This window comes from Podarcis vaucheri, assembly GCF_965113315.1.
Source record: "Podarcis vaucheri genome assembly, chromosome: 18".
Taxonomy (NCBI): domain Eukaryota; kingdom Metazoa; phylum Chordata; class Lepidosauria; order Squamata; family Lacertidae; genus Podarcis; species Podarcis vaucheri.
Genome location: NC_138756.1, coordinates 7535430 through 7563074, shown reverse-complemented (window position 1 = coordinate 7563074; position 27645 = coordinate 7535430). Strand labels below are relative to the sequence as shown.

The following is a 27645-nucleotide window of genomic DNA, read 5'->3' as shown; positions in this document are numbered from 1 at the left end:
GGAAGACAGGAGTGCCTGGCGTGCTCTGGTCCAGGGGGTCACGACTAAACGACTAAACAACAACAAGGCACCTTATGCTGCAAGAGATCGCCCATTTATATTATTTAGAGGACCTCCAGTGAGTTGAATGTGCGTGGGGGGGGGGGAGACGACCGCAAAAAGGTAAAATTTCCGTCCGTTCATTGCTGGGTTCTTGTTTACCTCTGCCTACCTGCGGCAGGTGACTCCCTGCACAGTTGCGCAAAAAGGAATTTGGGCAAAGAAATGGCTCCTTGCTCCTGCTATAACATGCTCCCCTTCGCAGCCGCCAACAAACTGGCCTATTCTATCCTTTGCAACCGCCCTTTCAGAAAGCCGGCCCTCTCTTTGCGATTCAGACAGGAGCATCGCAACAGCTCAGGGAGAGCTGGAAAATGGAAATTGTGCAAGTTTTTAGCCTCTTAAGAGTACCCTTCGCCCTTTTTCAAACAGCGCTGGGTGGCAGGGAGGTGGATATTTTCAACTTGGTTCCCGGCGATGGGTAAAACAGCCGCCTCTATTGAAGCAAGAGGACAGTTCTGAGAAGGACGGACGGCTGCGAGATCACGCTGTGACACGGAGCAGAAGAAGACTTGTGCAGAAAAACCATGAAATCTCTGGCCGGCAGCCTTCCAGAGTGGATCACCTGCCGCCCCGTCCTTTGCTTGGCCCGTTGGCGAGAGGTGCAGACAGCTCAGTCTTCCTGAAGCGTCGCCCTCCGTTCCTGAAGTTTGCGTTCCAGTTCCTCAGTCATCCCTAACCAGGAAAACATAAGCATCGTGTGTGTGTGATAGGAATTTTATGGTCTTAGATATATGGTATTCCTGCAGCCAATCAGAAGCCGCGCCTTGGTTTCCAAACATTTTGGAAGTCGAACGGACTTCCAGAACGGATTCCGTTCAACTTCCGAAGTACGACTATAAAATGTACTGAAGGCAGAGGTTAAAACTTAACTATAGAAAATACATTTTTTGGGGGGGGGGGGTTAGAGCAATAATCAAATAATGTATCCAGTTACAGATAGGTAGCCGTGTTGGTCTGCCATAGTCAAAATAAAAAAAATTCCTTCCAGTAGCACCTTAAAGACCAACTAAGTTTGTTCTTGGTATGAGCTTTCGTGTGCATGCACACTTCTTCAGATACACTGAAACAGAAGTTGCCAGATCCTTCTATATAGTGAGAAGGTGGGGAGGGGTATTACTCAGAAGGGTGGTGGGAATGGGAGATTGGCAGATAGCTGAGATGAGCCTGTTGACGACTCTTAACGACAAATAATGTATCTTATTCTAATTGCCCCCGCTAAAAACTTTGCACTAAGCAGAGGGATAAATGCCCAAGACTCACCGGTGGAAAAACTTCTAGGTAATGACATTGCTAGGCGAGAGGGGAGGGCCTGTCCAGTTTTCCTTGGGCTGGGTCCACAGGGAGATTTGCCGGGAGTCGGGAATACAGGGACAGCTTTAAACTCTGTGAGGTGGGAAATAACAAAGGGGGGGTGGAAAGAACCTTAGCACTAGAGGGTGACAGGCTCCTTCTGTCTACAACCCAAGCAGAGGGCACAATTGATTTATACACCGTATTTTTCGCTCTATAAGACGCACCCGACCATAAGACACACCTAGTTTTAGAGGAGGAGAACAAGAAAAAATGTTCTCTCCCTCTCTGCTCAGCACCTCAGCAGCAAAGCGGGAGGAGAAACGGAAGTGGCTCCGTTTCTCCTCCCGCTTCGCTGAAGGGGCGCTGTGCAGAGAGGAAAAGCTGCGCAGAGGCTCTCCAGCGAAGCAAAGCCAGGAGAGCAGGAGGGATCGGTGCGCGCTGATCCCTGTTGCTCTCCTGGCTTCAGCGAAAGCTGCGCAACCTGCATTCGCTCCATAAGACGCACACACATTTCCCCTTACTTTTTAGGAGGAGGAAAGTGCGTCTTATAGAGCGAAAAATACGGTGCATGCCCCAGCCATTCTGGGCAGCTCCCAACAGAATATTAAAAACATGCTAAAACACCGAACATTATAAACTTCCCTAAACAGGGCTGCCTTCAGATGTCTTCTAAAAGTCAGACAGTTGTTTATCTCCTTGACATCTGATGGGAGGGCGTTCCACAGGGTGGGCGCCACCACCAAGAAGGCCCTATGCCTGGTTCCCTGTAACCTTGCTTCTCGCAGGGAGGGAACTACCAGAAGGCCCTCGGTGCTGGACTTCCGTGTCAGGGCTGAATGATGGGATGGAGACGCTCCTTCAGGTCTACTGGGCTGAGGCCGTTTAGGGCTTTAAAGGTCAGCACCAACACTTTGAATTGTGCTCAGAAATGTCCTGGGAGCTAATGTAGGTCTTTCAAGACTGGTGTTATGTGGTTTTGGCAGCCGCTCCCAGTCACCAGTCTAGCTGCCGCATTCTGGATTAGTTGTAGTTTCTGGGTCACCTTCAAAGGTAGCCCCACGTGGAGCGCATGGCAGTAGTCCAAGCGGGAGATAACCAGAGCATGCACCCCTCTGGCGAGACAGTACGCGGGCAGGGAGGGTCTCATCCTGCGTACCAGATGGAGCTGGTAAACAGCTGCCCTGGACACCTTTATTCCTAAAAGTGCCACAAAGTATGTTCGCTTACCTTTGAATGGCTTGGTCTGTCTCATCTCAGCAACATCTGGGGAAAAGGGAAAAAGAGATAAAATCCAAAAGAAGTGGCTTAAGAAGATAAGAATAGCCTGCTCTGGATTACTTCAAAGGGCTTATACTAGATGACCCAGCTCTAGAATTCCACGATTCTATGGCCAAGCAGAGGGATTCGAACTCGTGTCTCCCAAGTCCTAGTCCAACACTCTAACCACTACACCACAATAAACCACCTGACCATTGGCTGGGGCTGATGGGAGTTAAGAGTCCAGGTTGCCAGTTCTCCATCGCTGTTTTAGGGTCCTTCATATTTCAAGGAAAGGGACGCGGGTGGCGCTGTGGGTAAAACCTCAGTGCCTAGGACTTGCCGATCGTATGGTCGGCGGTTCGAATCCCCGCGGCGGGGTGAGCTCCCGTCGTTCGGTCCCAGCTCCTGCCCACCTAGCAGTTCGAAAGCACGTCAAAGTGCAAGTAGATAAATGGGTACCGCTTTATAGCGGGAAGGTAAACGGCGTTTCCGTGCGCTGCGCTGGTGCCGGCTCGCCAGAGCAGCTTCGTCACGCTGGCCACGTGTCTCCGGACAGTGCTGGCCCCCGGCCTCTTAAGCGAGATGAGCGCGCAACCCTAGAGTCGGACACGACTGGCCCGTATGGGCAGGGGTACCTTTACCTTTATTGCAAGGAACCAGCTACAAGGCAGCGCAACGTAGTGGTTAGAGCACAGGACTTTGACATTCAAGCCTTTATGCAGTCACAAACCTCGCTGGTTGAGTCTGGGTCAGTGACTCTTGCATTTTGGGGGGTGCAATTTTTATTGCATTTCAGAAATTTTAGCCAATTAACATCAAATTTATAACAATTTAAGGGTTGACTTACCGCCCTGCTTCTGTGATGCCTCTCTTCCCTCCCTTCCTCTCTGCTCATTTCCTAATTCCATTTCAATACTTAAAACATTTTAGTATTATTATTTTTTCCCCTTCTTCATTTCCCACCGGCTGTACATATTTCAGTTCCCGGCTCTCCTGGCCTCCATTGCAGGCTTGTTGTGAGAGCAACACGGAGGCCCATAAAATAACCACAAAGCCTGTTCAGATCCTATCTAAAGACCCGTCGACAAAGAATTACCTTCGTCGTTCACGTACGTCTGGTCTGGGACATCTTCGGCCTCATAGACATGCTCAGGCTTGGAAGTCCGTGCGGGAATTGGGGGTTGGAATGGCGGAGGGGGAAGCAAGCTTTTCGGAGACTGGGAATTCTTTCCTTCTCTGGGTGCACCTACTGTGTGAACAGATGGATGCAATTTGGACATGCTAGGATGGAGAAGGGACGTCGGGTGGTGCTGTGGGTTAAACCACAGAGCCTATGACTTGCCGATCAGAAGGTTGGCGGTTCGAATCCCCACGATGGGGTGAGCTCCCATTGCTCGGTCCCTGCTCCTGCCAACCTAGCAGTTCAAAAGCACGTCAAAGTGCAAGTAGATAAATAGGTACCACCCCGGCGGGAAGGTAAACGGCGTTTCCGTGCGCTGCTCTGGTTTGCCAGAAGCGGCTTTTTCATGCTGGCCACATGACCTGGAAGCTGTACGCCGGCTCCCTCAGCCAATAAAGCGAGATGAGCGCCGCAACCCCAGAGTTGGCCACGACTGGACCTAATGGTCAGGGGTCCCTTTACCTTTACTGACCAGCACACTCCCATGACAGGAACCTCCACTGGGGGGGGGCAGTGATGGACTCCTCCTTTAAAAAAAAGAATTTTACAAATTCGTGGAGGAGAGGGCTACCCAGGAGACACAGCTTTCTTCCACTTTCCTTGGCCTCCAAACATAGGACCAGATGCTAAAGACCATCGGTAAAGGTAAAGGACCCCTGGACGGTTAAGTCCAGTCCAAGGCGACTATGGGGTTGCGGCACTCCTCTCACTTTCAGGCCGAGGGAGCCGGCGTTTGTCCACAGACAGCTTTCTTGGTCACGTAGCCAGCAGGACTAAATCGCTTCTGGCGCAATGGGACACCGTGACGGAAACCAGAGAGCACAGAAACGCCGTTTACCTTCCCGCCAGAGTGGTACCTATTTATCTACTTGCACTGGCGTTCTTTTGAACTGCTAGGTTGGCAGCAGCTGGGCCGGAGCAACGGGAGCTCACTCCGTCGCAGGGATTTGAACTCCTGACCTTCTGATCGGCAAGCCCAAGAGGCTCGGTGGTTTAGACCACAGCGCCACCCGCGTCCCTATAAAGACCATAGGAAGGTTGGGTGTGGCATCCCAAATTCCTGGCCCCCAGGGAAGAGGAACAGGGAGTTTAGCATGAGTTTAGCCACAGGATTAGTGCAAGCGAATTGTCACACCTCTTGGGGGTCGTGGCAGGATACCGGGCAAGCGCGGGGCCACCAGGGCAGTCTCTCCACTTTCTTTATCTGTCTCCATGATCTCTGCGAAATGAGAAGAAACTGCAGTTACAGATCTTGCCAAACACAGAAACAAAAGTAGAAGCACTCACTAAGTCTGTATATTTGTCCCATGTCTGCAACGGAAACAAACCCAACCAAAGACCAGTTGTTCTCCTCTGCTGCTGTTGTTGCCATAGAAAAATTTTACACATCCCTTGGGAAGACAGGCAAACTAATGCCAGTGTACTGGAAGAAGCAAAGATCACCAGTGTTGAAGCAATGATTCTTCAACATCAACTTCGTTGGACTGGTCATGTTGTGCGGATGCCTGATGATCATCTTCCAAAGCAACTACTTTATTCCGAACTTAAAAACGGAAAGCGTAATGCTGGTGGTCAACAAAAGAGGTTTAAAGACTGTCTCAAGGAAAATCTTTAAAAATGTAGTATAAACACCGACAACTGGGAAACACTTGCCTGCAAGCGCTCCAGTTGGAGAACAGCCTTTACCAAAGGTGTCATGGGCTTTGAAGACACTCGAACTCAGGACGCAAGGGAGAAATATGCTAAGAGGAAGGCACGCTTGGCAAATCCACACCGTGATCAACTCCTGCCCAGAAACCAATGTCCCCACTGTGGAAGGATGTTGTGGATCCAGAATTGGCCTCCACAGTCACTTACGGACTCAGGGTTAAAACCATGTTTATGGAAGACAATCTCACTCGGCTATGAGGGATCGGAGAAGGATAAGTTTTTCAGGGCACTAGTGATATGCAGTTGGTGACATTGATTTTTTGGCCCTGTTTAAACTGCATTTCCTTTGCATGAAAGCACAGAAATAATTGCACATTTGACTTTTTAAATTTGCAAGTTACGTTGAGCTATGTAAAACCAACGACAACATAAAAAAATAAAGGGACCCCTGACCATTAGGTCCAGTCGTGACCGACTCTGGGGTTGCGGCGCTCATCTCGCTTTATTGGCCGAGGGAGCCGGCGTTCAGCTTCCAGGTCATGTGGCCAGCATGACTAAGCTGCTTCTGGCGAACAAGAGCAGCGCACAGAAACGCCGTTTACCTTCCCGCTGGAGTGGTACCTATTTATGTACTTGCACTCTGACGTGCTTTCAAACTGCTAGGTTGGCAGGAGCAGGGACCGAGCAACGGGAGCTCACCCCGTCGGGGGATTCGAACTGCCGACCTTCTGATCGGCAAGTCCTAGGCTCTGTGGCTTAACCCACAGTGCCACCAATGGCAGCATAGATTAAGTTAAATACCGGGCAGTGAGTCAAAGTATGTGCAGGTCCTGCTATCTGTGACCGATGCCTTCTCAGGTATCTCTCCTTTGGCGAGGGTTCACATAACAAGTCAACAATTTCCTTTGATTTCTATGGATAAATTTCTAATGCGTTCCGACAACGTAGAGGAGGGCTTGAGCCACAAACCTACCAAGAGTCATGGCGTAGCTCTCGTCGAGAGACAGCGGCACCAGGAGGCGTTTGCTGTTGTTTACAAAAAATTCCACCACCTTGGCAAGCGAAGAGCAGCGATACTGAGGAAAGAGAAAGAGGGGGAAACCGTTCACTAACATTTACCAGGGCTTGGCAAAGAGTTGGAAATTCTCTACTTTCAGCATTGCAATAACCCCAAGAACACCAAGAAGTGGTGTGTGTGAATCTGTCCGTTTTCGTTTCTCTCGGTTTCACATTTTTTCTGTCTTAAGTTCAGCTGTCTGTCTTTCCACGTCAGTCTATCAATTGCTTTTTTTTTTAAGTCCTCAAGATAAACTCACCAGCACATTTATCTAATATGCAACGTTTCTGCACGCAGTTTCCCCTAAGCAAACCTTTTCATAAATATATATATTTCCCCTAAGGTCATGTAAGTTATTTCCACAGATATATGGATCTGTTTGCATATCTACAGTGGTACCTCGGCTTAAGTACTTAATTCGTTCCGGAGGTCCGTTCTTAACCTGAAACTGTTCTTAACCTGAAGCACCACTGAAGCCTATGGGGCCTCCCACTGCCGCTGCCGTGCGATTTCTGTTCTCATCCTGAAGCAAAGTTCTTAACCTGAAGCACTATTTCTGGGTTAGCGGAGTCTGTAACCTGAAGCGTATGTAACCTGAGGTACCACTGTATATGTGTACATTACTCCAAATGGCGTACAAAAATGTGTTCAGGCGTTCCAACCAAAAATCTGAAGATCTTTGTGAAGTGTGTATGGTTTTTTATTTGTTTGGAGGATTCATTGTTATTTATTTTTCCCCTACGATTTGTATTAAATTTTCTGTTTTACAATTTAGAATATCCATTTAAACATCCTTAAAATATCAGCAACTTCCCTTCTTCTTCTCTGGTTCTTTTTGCATATCAGAAATCCGTGGATATTTTACAAAAAGTAAACCGTTCAGTATGCCACCATTACATCCATCAAAACTTATTTACGCTGTTTAATTTATCTTAATGCTGCCAACATTTTCAGGTGTGCACAATTTTCCCACATATATTCAACAAACGTTTTCCAATCTTCCCTAAACGTATGTTTTTCTTGTTCTCTTATTCTGTATGTTACGTCCATCAGTTTAAGCTGCCATTCTTCTTTAGCTGGGACCTCGCTCGTTTTCCAGATTATTCTTTTTTATAAGCAAATATGCAAATTGCTCCAGAAATATGGAGAGCTGAACTTTAAGATGGGGAAAATGAGAAACGGAGAGAAACAAAACTGACAAATTCTTCCATTGCATGAGCCTGCCTGTTCTTGCTTGCTCGCCTTGATACCTAGTGCCCCCTTGTCCACACAGACATTTGGGCCTGATCCTGTGTCCCTAATCTTGCAGTCTGCTGGCTCTCAAAGATTGTTATGCAACTGCTAAGTCAAGCCGGCCTTTCAGGGATCAAATCGTGAATTGAAATGTGAGAAACTTCTTGTTACTTTTAAGGAAATACTCTTGATTCTTAACATAAAGTCCCATGATATATTGTCAAAGGCATTTTCAGCGTCCACAAATATTAACATTGTTTCTCATTCCTGGCATTCAAATATTCTAAAATATTGATTATATTTCTTATATTGTCTTTCATCTGTCTGCCAGGAAGGAAACCCGCTTAACCTTATGTATAATCTCTTGTAATAACTTTTTCATCCTCTTTGCTAGTATACTAGCAAAAATTTTATAATCTGTGTTTAACAGTGAAATAGGCCTGTAATTTTTAACTTGCGTTAGGTCAGAGTCTTGTTTTGGAATAAGTGTAATAAAAGCTTCTTTCCATGTTTCTGGGATTTCTCTATTCTTCATAATATTGTTCATAACTTCGTTCATTGCTACAAGCAGGATGTGTCTCATTTCTTTATAATAGCTTTCCGTAAATCCATCTGGTACTGGAGCCTTTCCTGTTTTTAAATAAGGAAAGACTCTTGTGTCTGTATTCTTTTAAGAAGGACCAGTTGCTTTCTGGGGTCTCAGGTGAAGAAAAGTCTTGGCCCGCCATCTGCTAACCGGTCCTTTCAACTCACGATATGTAGGATTTACCGTATTTTTCACTCTATAAGACGCACCAGACCACAAGACGCGCCTAGTTTTTGGAGGAGGAAAACAAGGGGGAAAATATTCTGAATCTCAGAAGCCAGAACAGCAAGAGGGATCGCTGCGCAGTGAAAGCAGCAATCCCTCTTGCTGTTCTGGCTTCTGGGATAGCTGCGCAGCCTGCATTCGCTCCATAAGACGCAGACACATTTCCCCTTACTTTTTAGGAGGGAAAAAGTGAGTCTTATAGAGCAAAAAATACGGTAATCTGGAACCTTGTCCTTACAAAACATTTGCCCTGCCACCTAGTTGAATGACGGCCCCAGCACAACTCACCGGCTCTTCGACATCAATGATGTATTCTCCATCGGTCAGGTTGATTTTATAGTGCTTTATAGACACGATCCTGCACCGGATACGGGGGAAAGAGGGAAATTGAGCAATGTCTTTTTGTAAGAATTGAGGTGTTTGTTTTTTTAAAAAAAGTTTTTTTATTTGCAAATTTAACAAGGAAGAAAACAAAAGCAAAAGAATGGGGGGATAAAGGAAATAAAAAGAGATTATGTAAAATTTGTAGGCTAAACCCGCCTTATATAGCAGCATGCTTCAGTCTAATAAATGCATGAAGGGTTAATGCCATAGAGCCTATGTAATTTCCCCTTACCTTGGGAGGAAAGAGGTAACCAAGCTTTCCTTCTCTGAATTGCTCCCTCCAACCGCATGGCTTTAACAAGCATCTTCTGTTTCAGACAAGAATGTAGCCTGAAACTAGTTTTCCCCTATACACTAGTTTAGCTTTCACCATTTTGTAACCAATAACTTTTTTTCTGCCTGTACATCTTTTTCTAACTGCTGCATGGAAAAGCACATGACTCTGACCTTTGGACCATTAGTAAGTAAACCTTTTTATAACTTACAAACTTGTGGCCTGCTTCTATTCTAGAGGAAGCGGAAAACTTTAGAAGAAGCTCTTAAAGAGAATATTTATGGAGTTCGCTGGAAAGGGCACATTTTAAAGTTTTGCAGCCTATATTTCAACGCTTTTCTTTGTTGTGTGTTTTGCTGTGTTCAATTTTAAGCTTGCGTCTTGGCTTCCAAGGATGTTTTCCCCAACAAAATCACCATCAGTTCATATGAAGGACATTAAGGAAGGGCAAAATATATATTGATATATCATCCAAAACTGGTTTGAAGTCCATATGATTTCTGTTTCATGATTTTTGACCTGTCGATGTAACACAAATCATGGTGTGTGTGTGTGTGTGCTATACAAAAATCACAGTGTGGGAGAAACCGTGAAGCCAGCTAATGCTTCTCTCAGTTCTTGCAGCCCTTATTAATTCTGCCAGCTCAATTCTCCCATGCCTCATGCAGGCGGGGGCAGCGAAAAAGCAGACAATAAGGAACTGGGGGGGGGGATTGAGTATATCACAATTATTCCTAGTGGTCCCCCATGACTCAGACACACAGCCCACTCAGATGGAATGCATATAAATACAGAGGTACAGTGGTGCCCCGCAAGACGAATGCCTCGCAAGACGGAAAACTCGCTAGACGAAAGAGTTTTCCATTTTGGAGGTGCTTCGCAAAACGAATCTCCTATGGGCTTGCTTCTCAAGACGACAATGTCTTGCGAGTTCCTGTGGGGTTTTTTCCCTTCCCCCTCTCTTTCTAAGCCGCTAAGCTGCTTATCAGCTGATCCGATAAGCTGATAAGCCGCTAAAAGCCGCTAATAGCGCTAATAGCACTAATCCGCTAATCCGTCAATGGGCTTGCTTCGCAAGACGAAAAAACCGCTAGACGAAGAAAATCACAGAACGGATACTTTTCGTCTTGCGAGGCACCACTGTATCTCAGTTTTCGAGCACCTCAGAAGCTGAATGTTTCGGTTTTCAAACGCCAAAAACCCGGGAGTAATTGCGTTCTGTTTTTGAATGCTTTTCGGAAGCCAAATGACTTCCACTGAGTTTTTTTATTATTATTTTCGCCATTGAAACTGGAGACCGCCATTTGCGCCTCTGTTTTCAAACGTTTTGGAAGTCGAATGATCTTCAGGGACGGATTACGTTCGAAAACTGAGGTACCACTGTAATAAAATCATCGTCATCATTATAATATTGTGGACCCAATATCGTGGGCTTCCCTTACAGATGAACTTCCAGCGCTTACTGAAGACTTTGTATTAATCATAGAATCATAGAATCATAGAGTTGGAATAGACCACAAGGGCCATCGAGTCCAACCCCCTGCCAAGCAGGAAACACCATCAGAGCACTCCTGACATATGGTTGTCAAGCCTCTGCTTAAAGACCTCCAAAGCAGGAGACTCCACCACACTCCTTGGCAGCAAATTCCACTGTCAAACAGCTCTTACTGCCAGGAAGTTCTTCCTAATGTTTAGGTGGAATCTTCTTTCTTGTAGTTTGGATCCATTGCTCCGTGTCCGCTTCTCTGGAGCAGCAGAAAACCACCTTTCTCCCTCCTCTATGTGACATCCTTTTATATATTGGAACATGGCTATCATATCACCCCTTAACCTCCTCTTCTCCAGGCTATTGTTGGCAGGCTATCTAATTGAGTTCTGGTTTTATAGTTTTAATGCATTTTTTAGTCTTGCTTGCACTGGATCTCCACTTGGAGATGACTGCGATGATGCGATATGCAAGTTGTTAAAACAAATAAATAATAATGTAATATATATATATATATTAAAGTGAACAACAATGAAAACAAAACCTTTTAACGCATTAGAAGCAGGAGGCCACCAAGGGAGACGGCTGGACCTTCGGATGACAAGGGAGGCGATGGTGGACTAAAGGAAGGAAAGGAATTTTCTGCAATGGCTTTGCCTTGCCAAACTCACCCGTTCGCCTTCAGCCGGGTGGTCACAGAGACGCTTTTGCCATCCCCTCCTGGCCGCAGCAACATATTCCCACAGTTTTCGTTCTTCTCCAGAAGCACTTCGGCCTCCGTCCTGGAGACCTTAAAGAAACAGCTGGGGCGGAAATAAATAAAGCAGAGATCTTTTGCAAAAACTACAGCCTTGGCCCAGACGGCTTTCCCGTCTTAAACAGCCCTGCATTGTGTGTGAATAATCTTCTACTCCATTGCAAGGAGTGTTGGCGGGACTTAAAAAACGTTTGCCCTGCTTGGTGGGATCCAAATGAGAGCAAGTGCAGCCTCAGCAAGCATCATGCCATTGTTCCTGGTTGCTAAGCAACAGCTCCACCAGTCCCCCTCTTGGCCAACAAACTGTAGCACTTGCAGAATTAACCCCTAAGTTGTAAACTGAGTGATCCCTGCTGTTGTACTTCCAACACGCGTCGAGAAACACTTTCCTCAATAAATGCTGTACAGTGGTACCTCCGGTTACGAAGAGGATCCGTTCCAGAGGCCCAGTCGTATCCCGAAATCTTGGTAACCGGAGGCACCCTTCTGCGCACGCTTGCGGCACGATTGAGCACTTCTGAGCATGTGCGCGACGCGCATAACTTCCGGTTTTGCCGCGTTTGCAACCCGAAAGTTACATTACCCGAAGGTAGCATAACCCGAGGGTCCACTGTAAAAGGAAAACTGCAGGGTGGAAAATTGTAGCCCTACCCCAGTGGTGACACTGAGTGCATATTATTTCCCCTGGCAAATATAAACACATCTTTGCCTCCAGGGGTTTACAGTCCACTCACTCTGGAAGTGGCTTCTCGACTCTCATGTCAGCCTTCGATCGACGTTCCTTTTCCTTCTCGAGTGCTTCAGACAACATGCAGAAGTGACCAGGGAGTAAACTCAGGGTGGTCGGGACTTTCATCTACGGGAGAACAGAGTTTGGGGTTAGACGTGTTGCTTAAGTCACTTCAACAATGCAGATGGAGCCTGGAGATAAAAGAAATCCTGACAGCACTTTACAGTGGTACCTCGGGTTACATACGCTTCAGGTTACAGACGCTTCAGGTTACAGACTCCGCTAACCCAGAAATAGTGCTTCTGGTTAAGAACTTTGCTTCAGGGTAAGAACAGAAATCGTGCTCCGGTGCGGCGGCAGCAGCGGGAGGCCCCATTAGCTAAAGTGGTGCTTCGGGTTAAGAACAGTTTCAGGTTAAGAACGGACCTCCGGAACGAATTAAGTACTTAACCCGAGGTACCACTGTATTAAAAAAACCAGAAGCATTTTTAATTATACAGTGTGTATAATTTGAGAAGTAAACCAGCCTTGTAGCAGAGAGATTTACAGTAGGGAGACATTCAACCAAACATTCAGAGGAAAAATTCTCTCCGAACTACTCAGCCAATCAGAGTGCATGCTACCTCAGCAAACGTGATGTCACTCTGCTTGGTTGCTCGGCAACACCCCCAACCCGCCCCTCTCTTGGCTGTTTGACTGAAACACAAGCAGAACGAACCATTTAGTTAATGATCTCTGCTGTTGAACTTCCGACGTAATAAATAGTCATTTCATCTAGGACTGCAGCTAGGGAGAAGGGTTAAATCACTCCACAGCTAATGAGTTAATCTTCTGGTGTTATTTACATGTTCAAAACCCTACATGTTAAATCCAAAAATTATTTACAATTGAAAACCTCCCCTTTTGCAGGGCTAAGCCTCTATTTGATTACCGTATTTTTCGCTCTATAAGACGCACCAGACCACAAGACGCACCTAGTTTTTGGAGAAGGAAAACAAGAAAAAAAATATTCTGAATCTCAGAAGCCAGAACAGCAAGAGGGATCGCTGCACAGCGAAAGCAGCAATCCCTCTTGCTGTTCTGGCTTCTGGGATAGCCGCACAGCCTGCATTCGCTCCATAAGACGCACACACATTTCCCCTTACTTTTTAGGAGGGGAAAAATGAGTCTTATAGAGCAAAAAATATGGTACTTCCCATTGTCCCAAGCTAGAGACTTTGGGTTGTATTCTACTCAGAGTAGGCTCACTGAAATGCATAGCCCTAAGTCAGTCGGGCGCATTCATGTCATTATTCTGAGTAAGACTAACACGGGTGTCAGAGCTGCTACCAGGTCCCAGCTCACATAGGACCACGCCACACAGCGTCCACTTTAAAAGAGTCTTTATTGAGTTACAGGTTTCATTTCCGAACTGCAGCGTGCAGCTCTACACCTTCTGCTCTAGGTCGGCGAAGACCCGTCTGAGTCCCCGCCTCTTGCACACCAGCTTAATACCCTAGCCTTGCTCCACCTCCTTCGCCTCTCCCTACGTCTCTGGGTCCTTCTGCCCCCCTGGGCCTCCTCCCTTCTACTCTCCTCTGACGCTGACCCCCCTGATCCTTCTGCCTCCTTGCGGCGGGCTTTAGGACCTGGCTCACTCTCCGGGCTGCTTACTGCTCCAGCTTCCGCTGCATTTGAACTTGGCGCGCGCGCCCAACTCTCTACTTTCCTCTTAACCGTTGCCTCGCTCTCTGAGGAGGGCGTGACCACCCCTGACTCGTGCCCTCCCTCCTGCTGACAGCCTCCGGAACCCGATGCCTGGCTACCTTCCTCCCTGCTGCTCTCAGTCTTGAGCGTGGGTCCCGACTTCCAGCTGCTGCCGCCCTCAGTTATGAGCGTGGGTCCCGACTTCCAGCTGCTGCTCTCTGAATCTCCTCTGTTCCCTTCCTCCTGGGGTGTCCCCCCGGATCCCCCCCTTGCTCTGCTCACTGGGGCTCCCTTTTGGGAGTCCTCTGACTCACTGCTTAGGCTTGGAGATCTCGGGTCGTCATCATCACTCATTCTCCCTTCGGCTTCCTCCCCCTCGCTCTCTGTTTCCACCCTTCTCTGCGTCTCTGCTTCTGAACCCCTGACATCCATCCCCCCCTCGAAGCCCCCCCTTCCCCCCTCCCCGCTGTCAGGTGTGGGTGCTGGGCGCTCCATCATCATGGGAGGGAATGCTGGATATAGGTCGCTCCCCGTGGGTGGCCGCCAACTGAAGACCTCCGAGTCTTCCCCCTCGCGGTCGTCGACGTTGACTTGTTGCTCTTCCATCTCTGTACCGCCGTGCTCGAACCCGAGGTCCTCCCCGAACACGTCCATGTCAGTCTCTGCGTCGGTCGCTCGACCTGGCATCTCCAGCCACTTTCTGCGCCATCGCTCCTCTGGTTGATCGTCCCACCAATACGAGTTGCCTGATGCCGAACCTGCCGGTGAACCTTCTGGGGAACGGGTGCTCCGTGCGGGTTCCCCTTCTGAGTCGAATCCATGGAACGTGCTGGAAGAAAGTGTGGGTGTGAACAACCAGTCGTCGAAGAAGCTCGCTGGCATGGGTTTGTGTGGGAAGAGGGCATGAAACTCGTCCTTGAGCAGGGGTTCCTCCAAAGCGTAGTCTGGTACCCAGCTATTGGCGCTGGCCCGGGTGCCCTCTCTGGCTAAGAGGTATTCGACTCCCTCTTCCCCCCATCTGGAGTCCAAAATCTCCGTGACCTCGTTGATGTGGTCCTGGTGCTTCACCTCCCGCGTCTCCGTCCGTTCCCGGAGCGGACTTGGCGCCGTCCCTGGCTCCTGGAACCTGTGAGGTGCCTTGTAGGGAGTGAGCACCGACCTGTGGAACACCGGATGCATTCTGGAACCCTCCGGCAGCGCCAGTCGGAAGGCTACCGGGTTGATCTGCGCTTCGACTTGGTACGGACCGATCTGCTTGTGCCCCAACTTCTTCTTGGCAAGCGACCTGGTCGGCACTGCGTGGGCTGCCAACCAGACCCAGTCTCCCACTTGGATCACTTCGCCAACCCGCCTGTGCTTGTCAGCTTGCACCTTGTAGGCGTGCTTAGCTAGCTCCAGCTGCCGTCTGAGTTGATCGTGGACCGCCTGCAGCTCTGACGCGAACGCGTCCGCCGTCTGTGGTTCTCCTTCCCCCACTCTCTCCAGTCCCGGGAAGGTTCTGGGATTCCTCCCATTGTTGGCAAAGAACGGCGTCACTCCTGTGGACACGTGCTTCGTGTTGTTGTAAGCGAACTCGGCTAGCGGCAGGTAATCCACCCACGTCGCAGGCTGTTGATTGGCATAGCATCTCAGGTACTGCTGCATGATGGCATTGACCCTCTCTGCTTGCCCGTTGGTCTGCGGGTGTCTTGCTGATGCCAGATTGACCTTGACATTTAGAAAACCCATCAGCTTCTGCCAGAAAGACGAGATGAACTGGCGTCCGCGGTCGGACAGGATAGACCGTGGCAGGCCATGCACTTTGAACACGTGATCTATGAACAGTTTGGCGGTTTGTTCCGCCGTGGCCACCTTCGCACACGGAATGAAATGTGCCATCTTGGTGAACAAGTCCACCACCACTAGCACAGCTGTCTTGCCTCTCGAGTTGGGTAAATCCGTCACAAAGTCCAGGGCCACCCTCTCCCACGGTTCAAACGGTGTTTGCAGCGGTTCTAACAGTCCCGCCGGTGGTCTGTGTACCGGCTTGGCCCTCTGGCAGGTGTCGCACCTCGCGACGTAGTCCGCGACCTCTCCTCTCAGCCTGGGCCACCAGAAGTCTCTCGCGACTAATTCCATCGTTTTCTCTGTGCCAAAGTGACCGGCCGTGGGTGCGTCGTGCAACTGTTGCAGTACCTTGGCGCGAAGGTCGTCTCCTGGTACATAGACAGCCCCTTTGCGTAGGAGCAAGCCGTCCCGCACCTGGAACTCGTCCGTGGTAGCCGTGCCTCTGAGCAGTTCCGCCATCTTGTCTTGCGCGAATGAGTCGTCCCGCAATGCACGTCGCACCGCATCCAGGTCTACTGTAGCTGAGGCACACGCCCACGCCGTCGGTGCGAAGATGTGCATGGCCGCCGCTGGCGTCACCTCTTCTAGGTATTGCGGTTTTCGGGACAGTGCATCCGCCATGATGTTGGTGTCGCCTGGGACGTACTCTATTCGGAAATTGAAGTCAGCAAAGAACTCCGCCCAACGTATCTGCCTCTGGTTCAGGAACTGAGCCGTGCGCCAGTGCTCCAGATTCTTGTGGTCCGTGCAGACCTGCACCGTGTGCTTGGCGCCGATTAGGAAGTGCCTCCACGCCTTGAAAGCTGCATGAATGGCCAGCAACTCCCTGTCCCAGATGGTGTAGTTCTGCTCCGACTTGCTGAGCTTTCTGGAGTAGAACGCTCCCGGCCGCCACACCCCCTGCGGGTCTCGCTGCAGCAGGACAGCTCCCACGGCTCTGTCTGACGCGTCTGTCTCTACCCTCAACGGTTTACTGGGGTCGATATGCAGCAGTTGCTTCTCCGATGCGAAGAGATGCTTGAGCGCTTGAAAGGACTGTTCCGCCTGCTCCGTCCAGATGAATTTCTTTTTTTTGGAGCTGAGCGTGTCCGTAATTGCTGCCGTCTGCATCGCGAACCCCTTGATAAACTTGCGATAGAAGTTGGCGAAGCCGACAAACCGCTGGACCTCCTTCCGGTTGCGCGGGCTTTTCCAATCCAATACCGCACGAACCTTGGTGCTGTCCATGGCTATCCCCTTGTCCGACAACTTGTATCCCAGGAAATCCACCTCCGTCGTGTCGAACTGGCACTTCTCCAGCTTGGCGTACAGTCTATGTTGTTGCAACCTGCTGAGCACCTCCCTCACGTCTCGGTCGTGAGCTTGCTGCGAGTCAGAGAAAATCAGGATGTCATCCAGGAAGCAGACGCATGTCTTGTAGAGGAGTCCCTCCAACACGTGATGCATAAAAGCTTGAAAACAGTGAGAGCCATTTTGTAATCCAAAGGGCATAACTCTGTATTCGTAGGTGCCCAGCGGTGTGAACATGGCCGTCTTCCACTCATCGCCCTCCCGCATGCGGATGAGATTGTACGCCCCTCGCAGGTCCAACTTGGTGAACACGCGTCCCTTGCGCACCGTCGCGAGGAGGTCGTCAATCCTGGGCATGGGGTAATCAGACGGTTTGGTCATCTGGTTCAAAAGGCGGTAGTCCACAACTAGTCTTTTTTGGGGCGTGTCTTTCTTTTTCACGAAGAAAACGGGACTGCCCCCCACTGCCTTGGACTCTCTGATGAAGCCACGCTCCAGATTATGCTCGATGAACTGTTTGAGTTCCTGCATTTCATCTTCAGACATGGAGTATAGCCGCCCCTTCGGCAGCGTCGCCCCCGGTAGGAGGTCAATCTTGCAGTCATATGGCCGGTGAGGGGGTAGCTTGTCCGCCTCCTTCTCGCAGAAGACCTCCAAAAAGCTCGCGTATTTGTGGGGGACCGCTTGCAACGTTCCCAACTGCAGTTGTGATTCCTCCTCCTCTCCCTCCCGTCGGGGCAGGATGCAGTGTTCTGCGCAATAAGAGGAGCCGAAGATCAGTTGTCTCTGGTACCAAGCCAGTGTCGGACTGTGCCTGTCCAGCCAACTCATGCCCAACACAATGGGCGTGTCCGACAGTTGGGTGACATTAAAACTGATGACTTCCCTGTGGTTGCCAAGGCGCATCACCATCGGTGGCGTCTGCTTCACCACCTGCCCCCCTAGCAACTCTCTGCCATCCACTGTGACGACTTGCAGGGGCAGAGTGGCAGGCAATAGCTGTATAGCGTGCTGCTCCACAAAGCTCTGCGCTATAAAGTCTGCGTTGCTTCCAGAATCCACAGAAAGCGGCACTTCGATAGTGACGCCGTCGGGTAGCTGGAGAGATGCTGTGAGCTGCACTACTGGTTTGGGTGGGAGGGGATCCGTGGGTTGCAAGATTGCTGGGGACTGCTTCACAGATGCGTCTGGCTGGGCCCCAGTGCCTCCGTCTCCAGCCAGACATCGTCGTTTCCCTGCTGTGGTTCTCCTTGCTGCGTTGCTGCAGTCACCATTGCTGAGGCTGCAGTGTGCTTGTGGAGCCTCCGGGGACACTCCTTCGCCAAATGGCCTGGATCCTCGCAGATGTAACACTTCCTGTTCCCTCTAGGAGGCTTCGCTTTCACTGCTGCCGGTGCTAGGGCTCTGGCTGCTGACTGAGCCCTTGCACCTCCAACCTCCATCGGTTCCCCTCCCCCTCCTGGCGGAGGTGTGGATTGCGCACGCGCTGCTTCCCTCGGAACGAAAGAGAAACTTCTCGCTGCTTCGCGCCCTCCACGTCCTTCATCTCTGCACCATGGACGTTCTTCCAGCCTCACCCCCACAGTCAGCGCCCTTTGGACCACCTCCTGCGTGCTTCGGGGCCTCTCCCCCCTTGCAATTTCATCCTTAACCGCTGAACTTAGACCCTCCCAGAAGAGGTCTCTGACAGGGGGCGAATCCCGATCCCATTCTAAAGCACTGACCAGCGCAAAAAATCGGGCGTGATACTGCCGGACGCTCGCCCTCCCTTGTTTTAGTCCATGAATCTCCCGTCTGGCAAGATCCACATCAATAGTAGACAAAAAACACGCATCCATCGCTTTGATAAAGGCATCTGCATTCTGAAGCGCCGGATCTTTATCCCTCCACAAATTGCGCAGCCAGGCTTTGGCATCCCCATGCAAATGGGACAATATGAACCCCACCTTCTCTTCCTCATCTCTGAAGTCTTTTGCCAGCAGTTGCAGTGCGCACATTACGTCTGCTCTAAAATTAGGGTACTGTTGCAAAGTCCCATCGAAGTGAGCCACAAGCCCTCCTGCTCTCCGTGCCAATCCCACGCCCTCCGGTCTGGGTCCCGGTTGCCCTTGCTTAACAAGCATTTCAAACCTGGCGTGTAGGTCTCTGTAGGCGGCTGTAGTCTCCTCCTCCCGTTTCTTGGAAGCCAATACCTCTGAGGACAACTGGGTCACTGCCTCTTGCAGCGCGGAGATCCTCTGTTCTTCCGTCATCTTGCTAACCTTTGTGAGCTCGCTTACAGACACCCCTCTTCCTCCCCTAGCGGCTTCTGCTCCCGCTGCGAGGTTTCAGGTTTCTGAAGCTTTGAGGAGACGGGTCTTACTGTCAGAGCTGCTACCAGGTCCCAGCTCACATAGGACCACGCCACACAGCGTCCACTTTAAAAGAGTCTTTATTGAGTTACAGGTTTCATTTCCGAACTGCAGCGTGCAGCTCTACACCTTCTGCTCTAGGTCGGCGAAGACCCGTCTGAGTCCCCGCCTCTTGCACACCAGCTTAATACCCTAGCCTTGCTCCACCTCCTTCGCCTCTCCCTACGTCTCTGGGTCCTTCTGCCCCCCTGGGCCTCCTCCCTTCTACTCTCCTCTGACGCTGACCCCCCTGATCCTTCTGCCTCCTTGCGGCGGGCTTTAGGACCTGGCTCACTCTCCGGGCTGCTTACTGCTCCAGCTTCCGCTGCATTTGAACTTGGCGCGCGCGCCCAACTCTCTACTTTCCTCTTAACCGTTGCCTCGCTCTCTGAGGAGGGCGTGACCACCCCTGACTCGTGCCCTCCCTCCTGCTGACAGCCTCCGGAACCCGATGCCTGGCTACCTTCCTCCCTGCTGCTCTCAGTCTTGAGCGTGGGTCCCGACTTCCAGCTGCTGCCGCCCTCAGTTATGAGCGTGGGTCCCGACTTCCAGCTGCTGCTCTCTGAATCTCCTCTGTTCCCTTCCTCCTGGGGTGTCCCCCCGGATCCCCCCCTTGCTCTGCTCACTGGGGCTCCCTTTTGGGAGTCCTCTGACTCACTGCTTAGGCTTGGAGATCTCGGGTCGTCATCATCACTCATTCTCCCTTCGGCTTCCTCCCCCTCGCTCTCTGTTTCCACCCTTCTCTGCGTCTCTGCTTCTGAACCCCTGACAACGGGATATAAACTTTTGTGAGCCAAAACTTCCTGATTTATCCCTTAAATAGCCTCTCTGAATTGCCCCGGCGTCAGTTTCTCTTCCCACATGGTGGTGGTCGGGTGCTTAAACTATCAATTGCTCCTCATAGATCTTTGCTTCCTTTTAAAAAAACATGACTAAAAATCGCTAAAACAGAAGAAGAAGAAGAAGAAGAAGAAGAAGAAGAAGAAGAAGAAGAAGACGGAGAAGGAGAAGAAGAAGAGAAAGGATTAAACTCACCTCCACAACCGTGAGAATAAAACCTTTCCATAGCTCTCGCGACTCAAGGCTTTCCATCTGAAAAGAACAACCCCAGTTTTAAAAACTTAACTTCATCATGTTAACCAATTTAATATTGTATACCAGGCTTAGACAACATGGTGCCCATCATCTTTGACGATTAAGAGATGGAAGGATCTATCCATTTCGGAGTTCTTGGTTTCTCGTTTCCCCATTCTTAAATTCAATTGCCAACGTCTCCACGGAGATCGGCAAGGTTTTTATTTAAGTAAATACTCTGGAAAACCCTTCAGCATCTTAGAAAGAATTTCTCCTGATAGGCGCATGATTTGTACACAGTTTGGAGTAATACGCACATTTCTGTGAGCATTTTCTCCTCGTATATAGTGTTTTTGTGTGTGCTGCTTTCACTATTTTTATGTACGCTTTCAGCTAATACGTGCATTCTTTTGTAAATGTTGTCTGGCCGGACAACTGCATCACAAAATCCGGATTAAGTGCAGATTTCAAAGGAACGGGCTGTGTTTCATTTCTGGTTCTTGTCTGGGAAAGTGAGACTCTGATAGCCATTGCGGTGCTGAATCGCTCTTCCAAACTTCTCCCTCCAACATATTCAACTTAAAAGGTAAAGGGACCCCTGACCATTAGGTCCAGTCGTGACCGACTCTGGGGTTGTGCCGCTCATCTCGCTTTACTGGCCGAGGGAGCCGGCGTACAGCTTCCGGGTCATGTGGCCAGCAGGACTAAGCCGCTTCTGGCGAACCAGAGCAGCGCACGGAAACGCCGTTTACCTTCCCGCCGGAGTGGTACCTATTTATCTACTTGCACTTTGACATGCTTTTGAACTGCTAGGTTGGCAGGAGCTGGGACAGAGCAACGGGAGCTCACCCCGTCATGGGGATTCGAACCGCCAACCTTCTGATGGGCAAGTCCTAGGCTCTGTGGTTTAACCCACCCGCGTCAAATATCTGTGCTGGTACTGTTTGTACAAGAAAGGATGGCTGTGATGTAGATCTTTGCAACCTAAAGATATACAAACACCTGCGTTGTTCCCTGTTACATATTAGCTGGACAGAGTTAGGTCTTTGTAACCTAAAGATCTACAGATAACGGTATTGTACCCCAAGCGTACTGGAAACAAAAGCAGAACAGATATCTATGATCCAAGAACAAACGGTTTTAGCTAAACCGACCCTGTTGTAAAAATTTTTTTTTAAAAAATATATCAAAAAAATTCTACAGGACACTCAGTGAACATGGGCACAGGTTTTTGTTTCTCATACAATGAAAGTATTGATGAAGGGAATTCTGTTCAACACAGACAAGGAAAGTTGTGGGAAAACTTTAATCCAGAATCTTCTTGAAAAAAAGAATTATTTATTTATACTTTTCAAGTTGATACGTTTCACTAGTTCTATGCATTTCACTAATTTTACATTCATTTTGACATTTCAGAACTTGACTTCCACCCCCCTCTTCTTCTTAACTGTATTTCACTATTAATATAAAGGTAAAGGGACCCCTGACCATTAGGTTCAGCTGGATTTTCCTCAGAAACCCAAAAGACAAAATCCAGCTGGAAAACCAAGGGGTCTATGAAATACCCTGCAAAGTCTGCCCAGCCACGTACATTGGACAAACAAACAGACGAATAAATGCACGTATCGCAGAACACAAGAATGCCGTCAAAAAAGAAGAAAAAACTTCCTCTCTTTTCCAACACATGAAAGAAACAGGACACGAAATTAATTTTGCAGATTCCAAATTGCTCTTTAACATGGAACATCACCACAAGAGAATAATCATGGAAGCCATCGAGATAGAGAAACACCCTCACAACATGAACAAGCGTGACGACATGTCCCGCCTGCCAGACATCTGGAAATTAGCCCTCCCCACAAAAACCGACACCAGAACCAGAGGCACACAGAACGCCGTCACCAATCAACCACACCAGACCCAAACCCAGACCCTCTCCACAGATAAATTACAAACTCCATCCAGTAGCCAAACTATAGTGGCACCTCCGGATGCTGCACCCCCCTGCAATCCCTACACAGATCTGGCTGGCACAGGGCACAAAACCACAGCTCGCCCCTATACACGAAGCCAAGCCAGAGCACAACTAAATGCAGCACAGCCATCTTCGAAAAACTCTTCACAAGCTCAAGAGGTCAAGACACGAAAGCTTTAGCAACTAATCCACACTTAATGACCCACCTAAGTGGTATTCAGAATATCACTCATGAAATCACCCAAGATATCCCTCAAGTAATTAAGGAACAAAAGAAGAAAAGGCACACTAATCTAGGAACTTCCTCTCTGCCCAGAACGTTGGAGGCTATACACCACACCCCTCAACAGTATTTATAGGAACTCAAACACCAGATTCTGCTCTGTTCCAGTAACAAGAAGCCGAAAGCACCAGCCTGAAGATGACGAGTGAGACCTCGTCGAAACGTCGCACAGACACCCCGACTCTTACACGGGAAGACACCCGAAGACACCAAAACCTGCATATATATATATATATATATATATATATATATATAAAAATGTACCAAGCAAACACATACATAAATATATAAACCACATGTCTGAAGCAGCACAGGAAAACAGCCGTGAAGCCATTTTGGCTCCCCAACTGACCAAATGTTTTCTCTGCAAAGTCAAAGGGAAATGGAAAAGCCTCCCCATTGCCTTTTCCTTCACAAATCCTGTCTTAAGGGTATGTCTGTGCATGAATAGGGTGTGAGCCTGTGACCTGGCTCAGGAACTAAGTATTTGTCATTACAAAAGACTGGACAGGCTCCCCAGGGTATCCAATCAAGTAAGCATTAACTGTTAACCTGCCAGACAGGAGGTAAACAACGCACTCAGATTTCTGTTGTAGACCACCCCTTTCTGTGATGTAGGTACGATGTGTCTGGGGGTGGGCTGGGACTTTAATTTAAAATGTCTATATAAGGGCGGGCACACCTTTGTTTTGGGTCCTCCTCCTTTCTCCTGCGTGAGAGGGGAACATCCTGTTGCATCAGTTCAACAAAGATCAGGCTTACTAGCTGCTTTGCTTCTCAATATTCTCTGGTTGGCCTTTGTTCTTTTCTCCGACTGATGGAGAACCTGCAAAGGACTCTAGAAGGGCTCTTGTGTCCCCCATAAGGGCAGATTTTCGTTTATTACAATAGTTTATGCATAAACCGGGGGTGCGGGTGGCACTGTGGGTTAAACCACAGAGTCTAGGACTTGCCGATCAGAAGGTCGGCGGTTCGAATCCCCGCAACAGGGTGAGCTCCCGTTGCTCGGTCCCTGCTCCTGCCAACCTAGCGGTTTGAAAGCATGTCAAAGTGCAAGTAGATAAATAGGTACCACTCCAGCGGGAAGGTAAACGGCATTTCCGTGTGCTGCTCTGGTTCACCAGAAGCGGCATAGTCATGCTGGCTACATGACCCGGAAGCTGTACGCCGGCTCCCTCGGCCAGTAAAGCGAGATGAGCGCCGCAACCCCAGAGTCGGCCACGACTGGACCTAATGGTCAGGGGTCCCTTTACCTTATGCATAAACCGCTTGGAGTTTTTGACGATCAATGGAGCAAGTCTCATCTCTCGTCTCTGCTAGCAAGGAGACATCTTTGGACTTTGCAGAAAGGATCTCTTACCTTCAGTTTCACTTCCTGGCTTCGAGTTTTTAGGTTCAGTCCCACTCCGTCCACGGGCCAGGCAGCCGCAGTTCGTGGGGGGTTGTCGTCGGCAAGGGACAAGAAATCAGCCAAGTCAATTTTCTCAACGTGCTGCGGGGAGGAAGAGCCGGTAAAGTCAACGCCCAAGTTTCTAGTCCACATGATTTTTTTAAAAAAGTGCTCCATCTCTCCGCTCAGCGCTAACTTCTGTTGCGCCTGCTTCCTGCTCACTTTGCAGCTGTCCACCTTCTTTTTAATATATATATATAAAGGTAAAGGTAAAGGGACCCCAGACCATTAGATCCGGTCGCGGGCGACTCTGGGGTTGCGGCGCTCATCTCGCTTTACTGGCCGGGTACAGCTTCTGAGTCATGTGGGCAGCATGACTAAGCCGCTTCTGGCGAACCAGAGCAGCGAACGGAAACGCCGTTCACCTTCCCGCCGGAGTGGTACCTATTTATCTACTTGCACTTTGATGTGCTTTCGAACTGCTAGGTTGGCAGGAGCAGGGACTGAGCAACGGGAGCTCACTCCGTCACGGGGATTCGAACCGCCAACCTTCTGATCAGCAAGTCCTAGGCTCTGTGGTTTAACCCACAGCGCCACCCGACAAACCTGCTCAAGAGTAGACCCCTTGAAATTTAGAGACACAAGCTAGTCATCTCCCCAAACGCCGATGGAGTAAATTTTCAAAACATTGTTTTGTTGCTGAATTGCCTCTGAAATTTGGCCATTTGCCCTGCATTTTTTCCTTAATGGTCCGAGCTTGGCCAGGTCGTTTTGCATAGGAATTCCTCTGCAGTTGATATATTCCCTCCATATCCCAAATAATCAAAATCCTACCATTTATTAAATGGTAGAGTTTAGGGCAGTTTCTCCCATCCCCATTCCAAAAAAGCCAAGATATATGTGTGAATATAATTTCTCGCCATTACCTGGGCATCTCTGCTGGTGTTGTAGAAATAGAGACTCAGTTCTCGGAGACCTGCCCAATATTTTTTGTACTCCTGGGGGAGGGGAAAGAGAAAAATCAGAGCAGTTGTAAAGAAACTTTCTTGTTGCAACAGTTTTAATAAAATCAGGGTTACTAGCTGCTTTGCTTCTCTATATTCTCTGGTTGGCCTCTGTTATTTTCTCCTACCGACAGAGAACATGCAAAGGGACTCTATATGGGCTCTTGGATACCCCTAAGGGCAAAGGAGCAGGTTTTTTTTTACATAAATCACAAACAAACAAACAAACAAACAAGCAATTTCTTCCTCTGCTGTGGTTTTGAAGAAAATTGGCATTTCTTTCTGCAGGGAGATCCCCCGACACAGCCTTTCTCAACCTGTGGGTCCCCAGATGTTGTTGAACTACAACTCCCATCACCCCTAGCTAGCAAGGCCAGAGCTCAGGGATGATGGGAGTTGTAGTCCAACAACATCTGGGGACCCACAGGTTGAGAACTGCTGCGACTCCTTTGATACTAAGATTTCTCATCAGGACAGCAGCAGGCAAAGAAAGAGTTAATTACACACACACACAAACACACACACACACACACACACACACACACACAGGGCGTGAGGGATAGCTCAGTTGGCCATGGGTTCAAATCCCACATTGGGCAAAAGATTCCTGAGCTGCAAGGGGTTGGACTAGATGACCCTCGGGTCCCTTCCAGCTCTATGCGGGATTTGACATCTTTCCGCAGGGCCTGCAAGACAGAGCTGTTCTGCCTGGCCTTTGGTTTGGACTCAGTCTGACCCTTATGCTTCCCTCCCCTTATGGTCTTGATTTATCGGCTACTTTTAAAATGAGGCTGCATTTTAAATTGCATTTTAACTTGTATTTTAAACTGGGTTTTCCTTCCCTCCCCCCTATCATGGTTTTGATTTTGTTTTTTTGGGGGGACGCGGGTGGCGCTGTGGGTTAAACCACAGAGCCTAGGACTTGCTGATCAGAAGGTTGACGGTTCGAATCCCCACGACGGGGTGAGCTCCCGTTGCTCGGTCCCTGCTCCTGCCAACCTAGCAGTTTGAAAGCACATCAAAGCGCAAGTAGATTAATAGGTACCACTCCAGCGGGAAGGTAAACGGCTTTTCCGTGCGCTGCTCTGGTTCGCCAGAAGCGGCTTAGTCATGCTGGCCACATGACCCGGAAGCCAATAAACCGAGAGGAGCGCCGCAACCCCAGAGTCGGCCATGACTGGACCTAACGGTCAGGGGTCCCTTTACCTTTATCATGTTTTTTACTGTGATTTTATTGGTGTAAGCCACCCTGAGCCCGGCTCTGGCTGGGGAGGGCAGGGTATAAATAAAATATTTTATTATTATTATTAGTCAATGATTCCATTACAGGCCAGCTGCAGCCCCATCAGAATCAAACAACTAATGCAATCTGCGCGCGCGCGCGCACACACACACACACACACACACTTTAAATGCAAATATGTATTTCCCCAGTCAAGTCTTGGTTGGTTCTCAGAAACTGTGGCAGGCTTCAAAGTATTGCCCCCTACTACTTTGCCATCCATAAGTATACCAGTCATGAACAGAGAGACTACTAGACCATCTTGTCCTCCCCAAATTCCTCCCGCCTCTTTTCAGAGCCATCTCCCAAGCCTTCCGTCACACCTTGTGGCGGAGAGTTCCCCAGGCCTGTTTCTGTTGCCTCTACTGCCAACCTGCTCCATTGGCTGTCTCCTTCCCCGATTTCTGGCATCAGGAGAAGAGTCCTGAGGGGGGGGCGGGGGACAAAAGTCCTTCTATTTCTTTCCCCCCACACAGAACACAACCTCAATACCTCCCTTCCTTAAACTTTTTCAAGAAAGAAAGGAAAATAGCAAAAGCTGTCGCAGCGAAAGGTTCTCGTTTGAGTTTCCTTTTCCCACAACCTTTCCCCAGATCGTTTCGGAGACACAGCAGCAAAAACGGTAAGTTGCCCAAATTGAGGCAAACCAAAAGCACACAATTGTCTGAACTTAATAAGTCTTGGGTTGCTTATCTATCTCACTCAATGTATCTTGAAATGACAGTAACCACAGACCCCCCAAAACTTGAGATCTGGGCACTGTTAGGTTTTGAGGTGTTAACTGCAAACCCTGTGTCTATTGCATCAACCCCTCATTTGTTGGGGCAGTGTTTTCGCTGCAAAACAACTGCAAAACTTTGGAGGGGATCTGAAATTTTGGGGTTTGGGGTTCATCATCCTGCCTGGCCCCCCAAAAAAATCCTGCTGTGTGGGGGGTCCTGGGAAGCCGGCCCACCCACCCAAAGCCCTTCCAGCTACCTTGCTTGCTGACAGCGACAAAACTTGCAGTTCAGCTTTCTGATTCTTCTCCTAAGAGACCCTGAAGTCTCTCCTACCTTTTCCCAGGCGTTCCTCTTCTCCAGGAACCCCGAATAATAATGGGGCGGCACGGTGGCCTTCGGTTTGGTGGCCCAGCTGTGTGGCACTGCCATCGCGGTCCCTGCGCGCCCCTCCACCGTCCAGCCTCGCAGAGTCTTTTGCCCAGAGTTCAGAGTCCGACACCAGGAA

The 27645-nt window shown here is 49.2% G+C and overlaps 1 protein-coding gene across 2 annotated transcripts; it reads right to left on the bottom strand.

The window, feature by feature from the left end:
* STAP2 (signal transducing adaptor family member 2) lies at nucleotides 1-27645 on the bottom strand. 2 transcript variants are annotated; one of them, XM_082206558.1, is made up of 13 exons: nucleotides 27474-27645; nucleotides 25059-25130; nucleotides 24103-24234; nucleotides 20446-20502; nucleotides 12222-12343; nucleotides 11402-11533; nucleotides 8875-8944; nucleotides 6459-6561; nucleotides 4971-5054; nucleotides 3752-3901; nucleotides 2623-2658; nucleotides 1363-1485; nucleotides 1-774 (listed from the first exon to the last, which is right to left on the bottom strand). In XM_082206558.1, the coding sequence occupies exons 1-13, from the start codon at nucleotides 27567-27569 to the stop codon at nucleotides 713-715; spliced, it is 1239 nt and encodes a 412-aa protein (XP_082062684.1). In that variant the 5' UTR covers nucleotides 27570-27645; the 3' UTR covers nucleotides 1-712. The 2 variants fall into 2 exon arrangements, with proteins under 2 accessions (XP_082062684.1, XP_082062683.1); XM_082206557.1 differs by having other exon boundaries at nucleotides 2-774; nucleotides 3752-3904; nucleotides 27474-27644.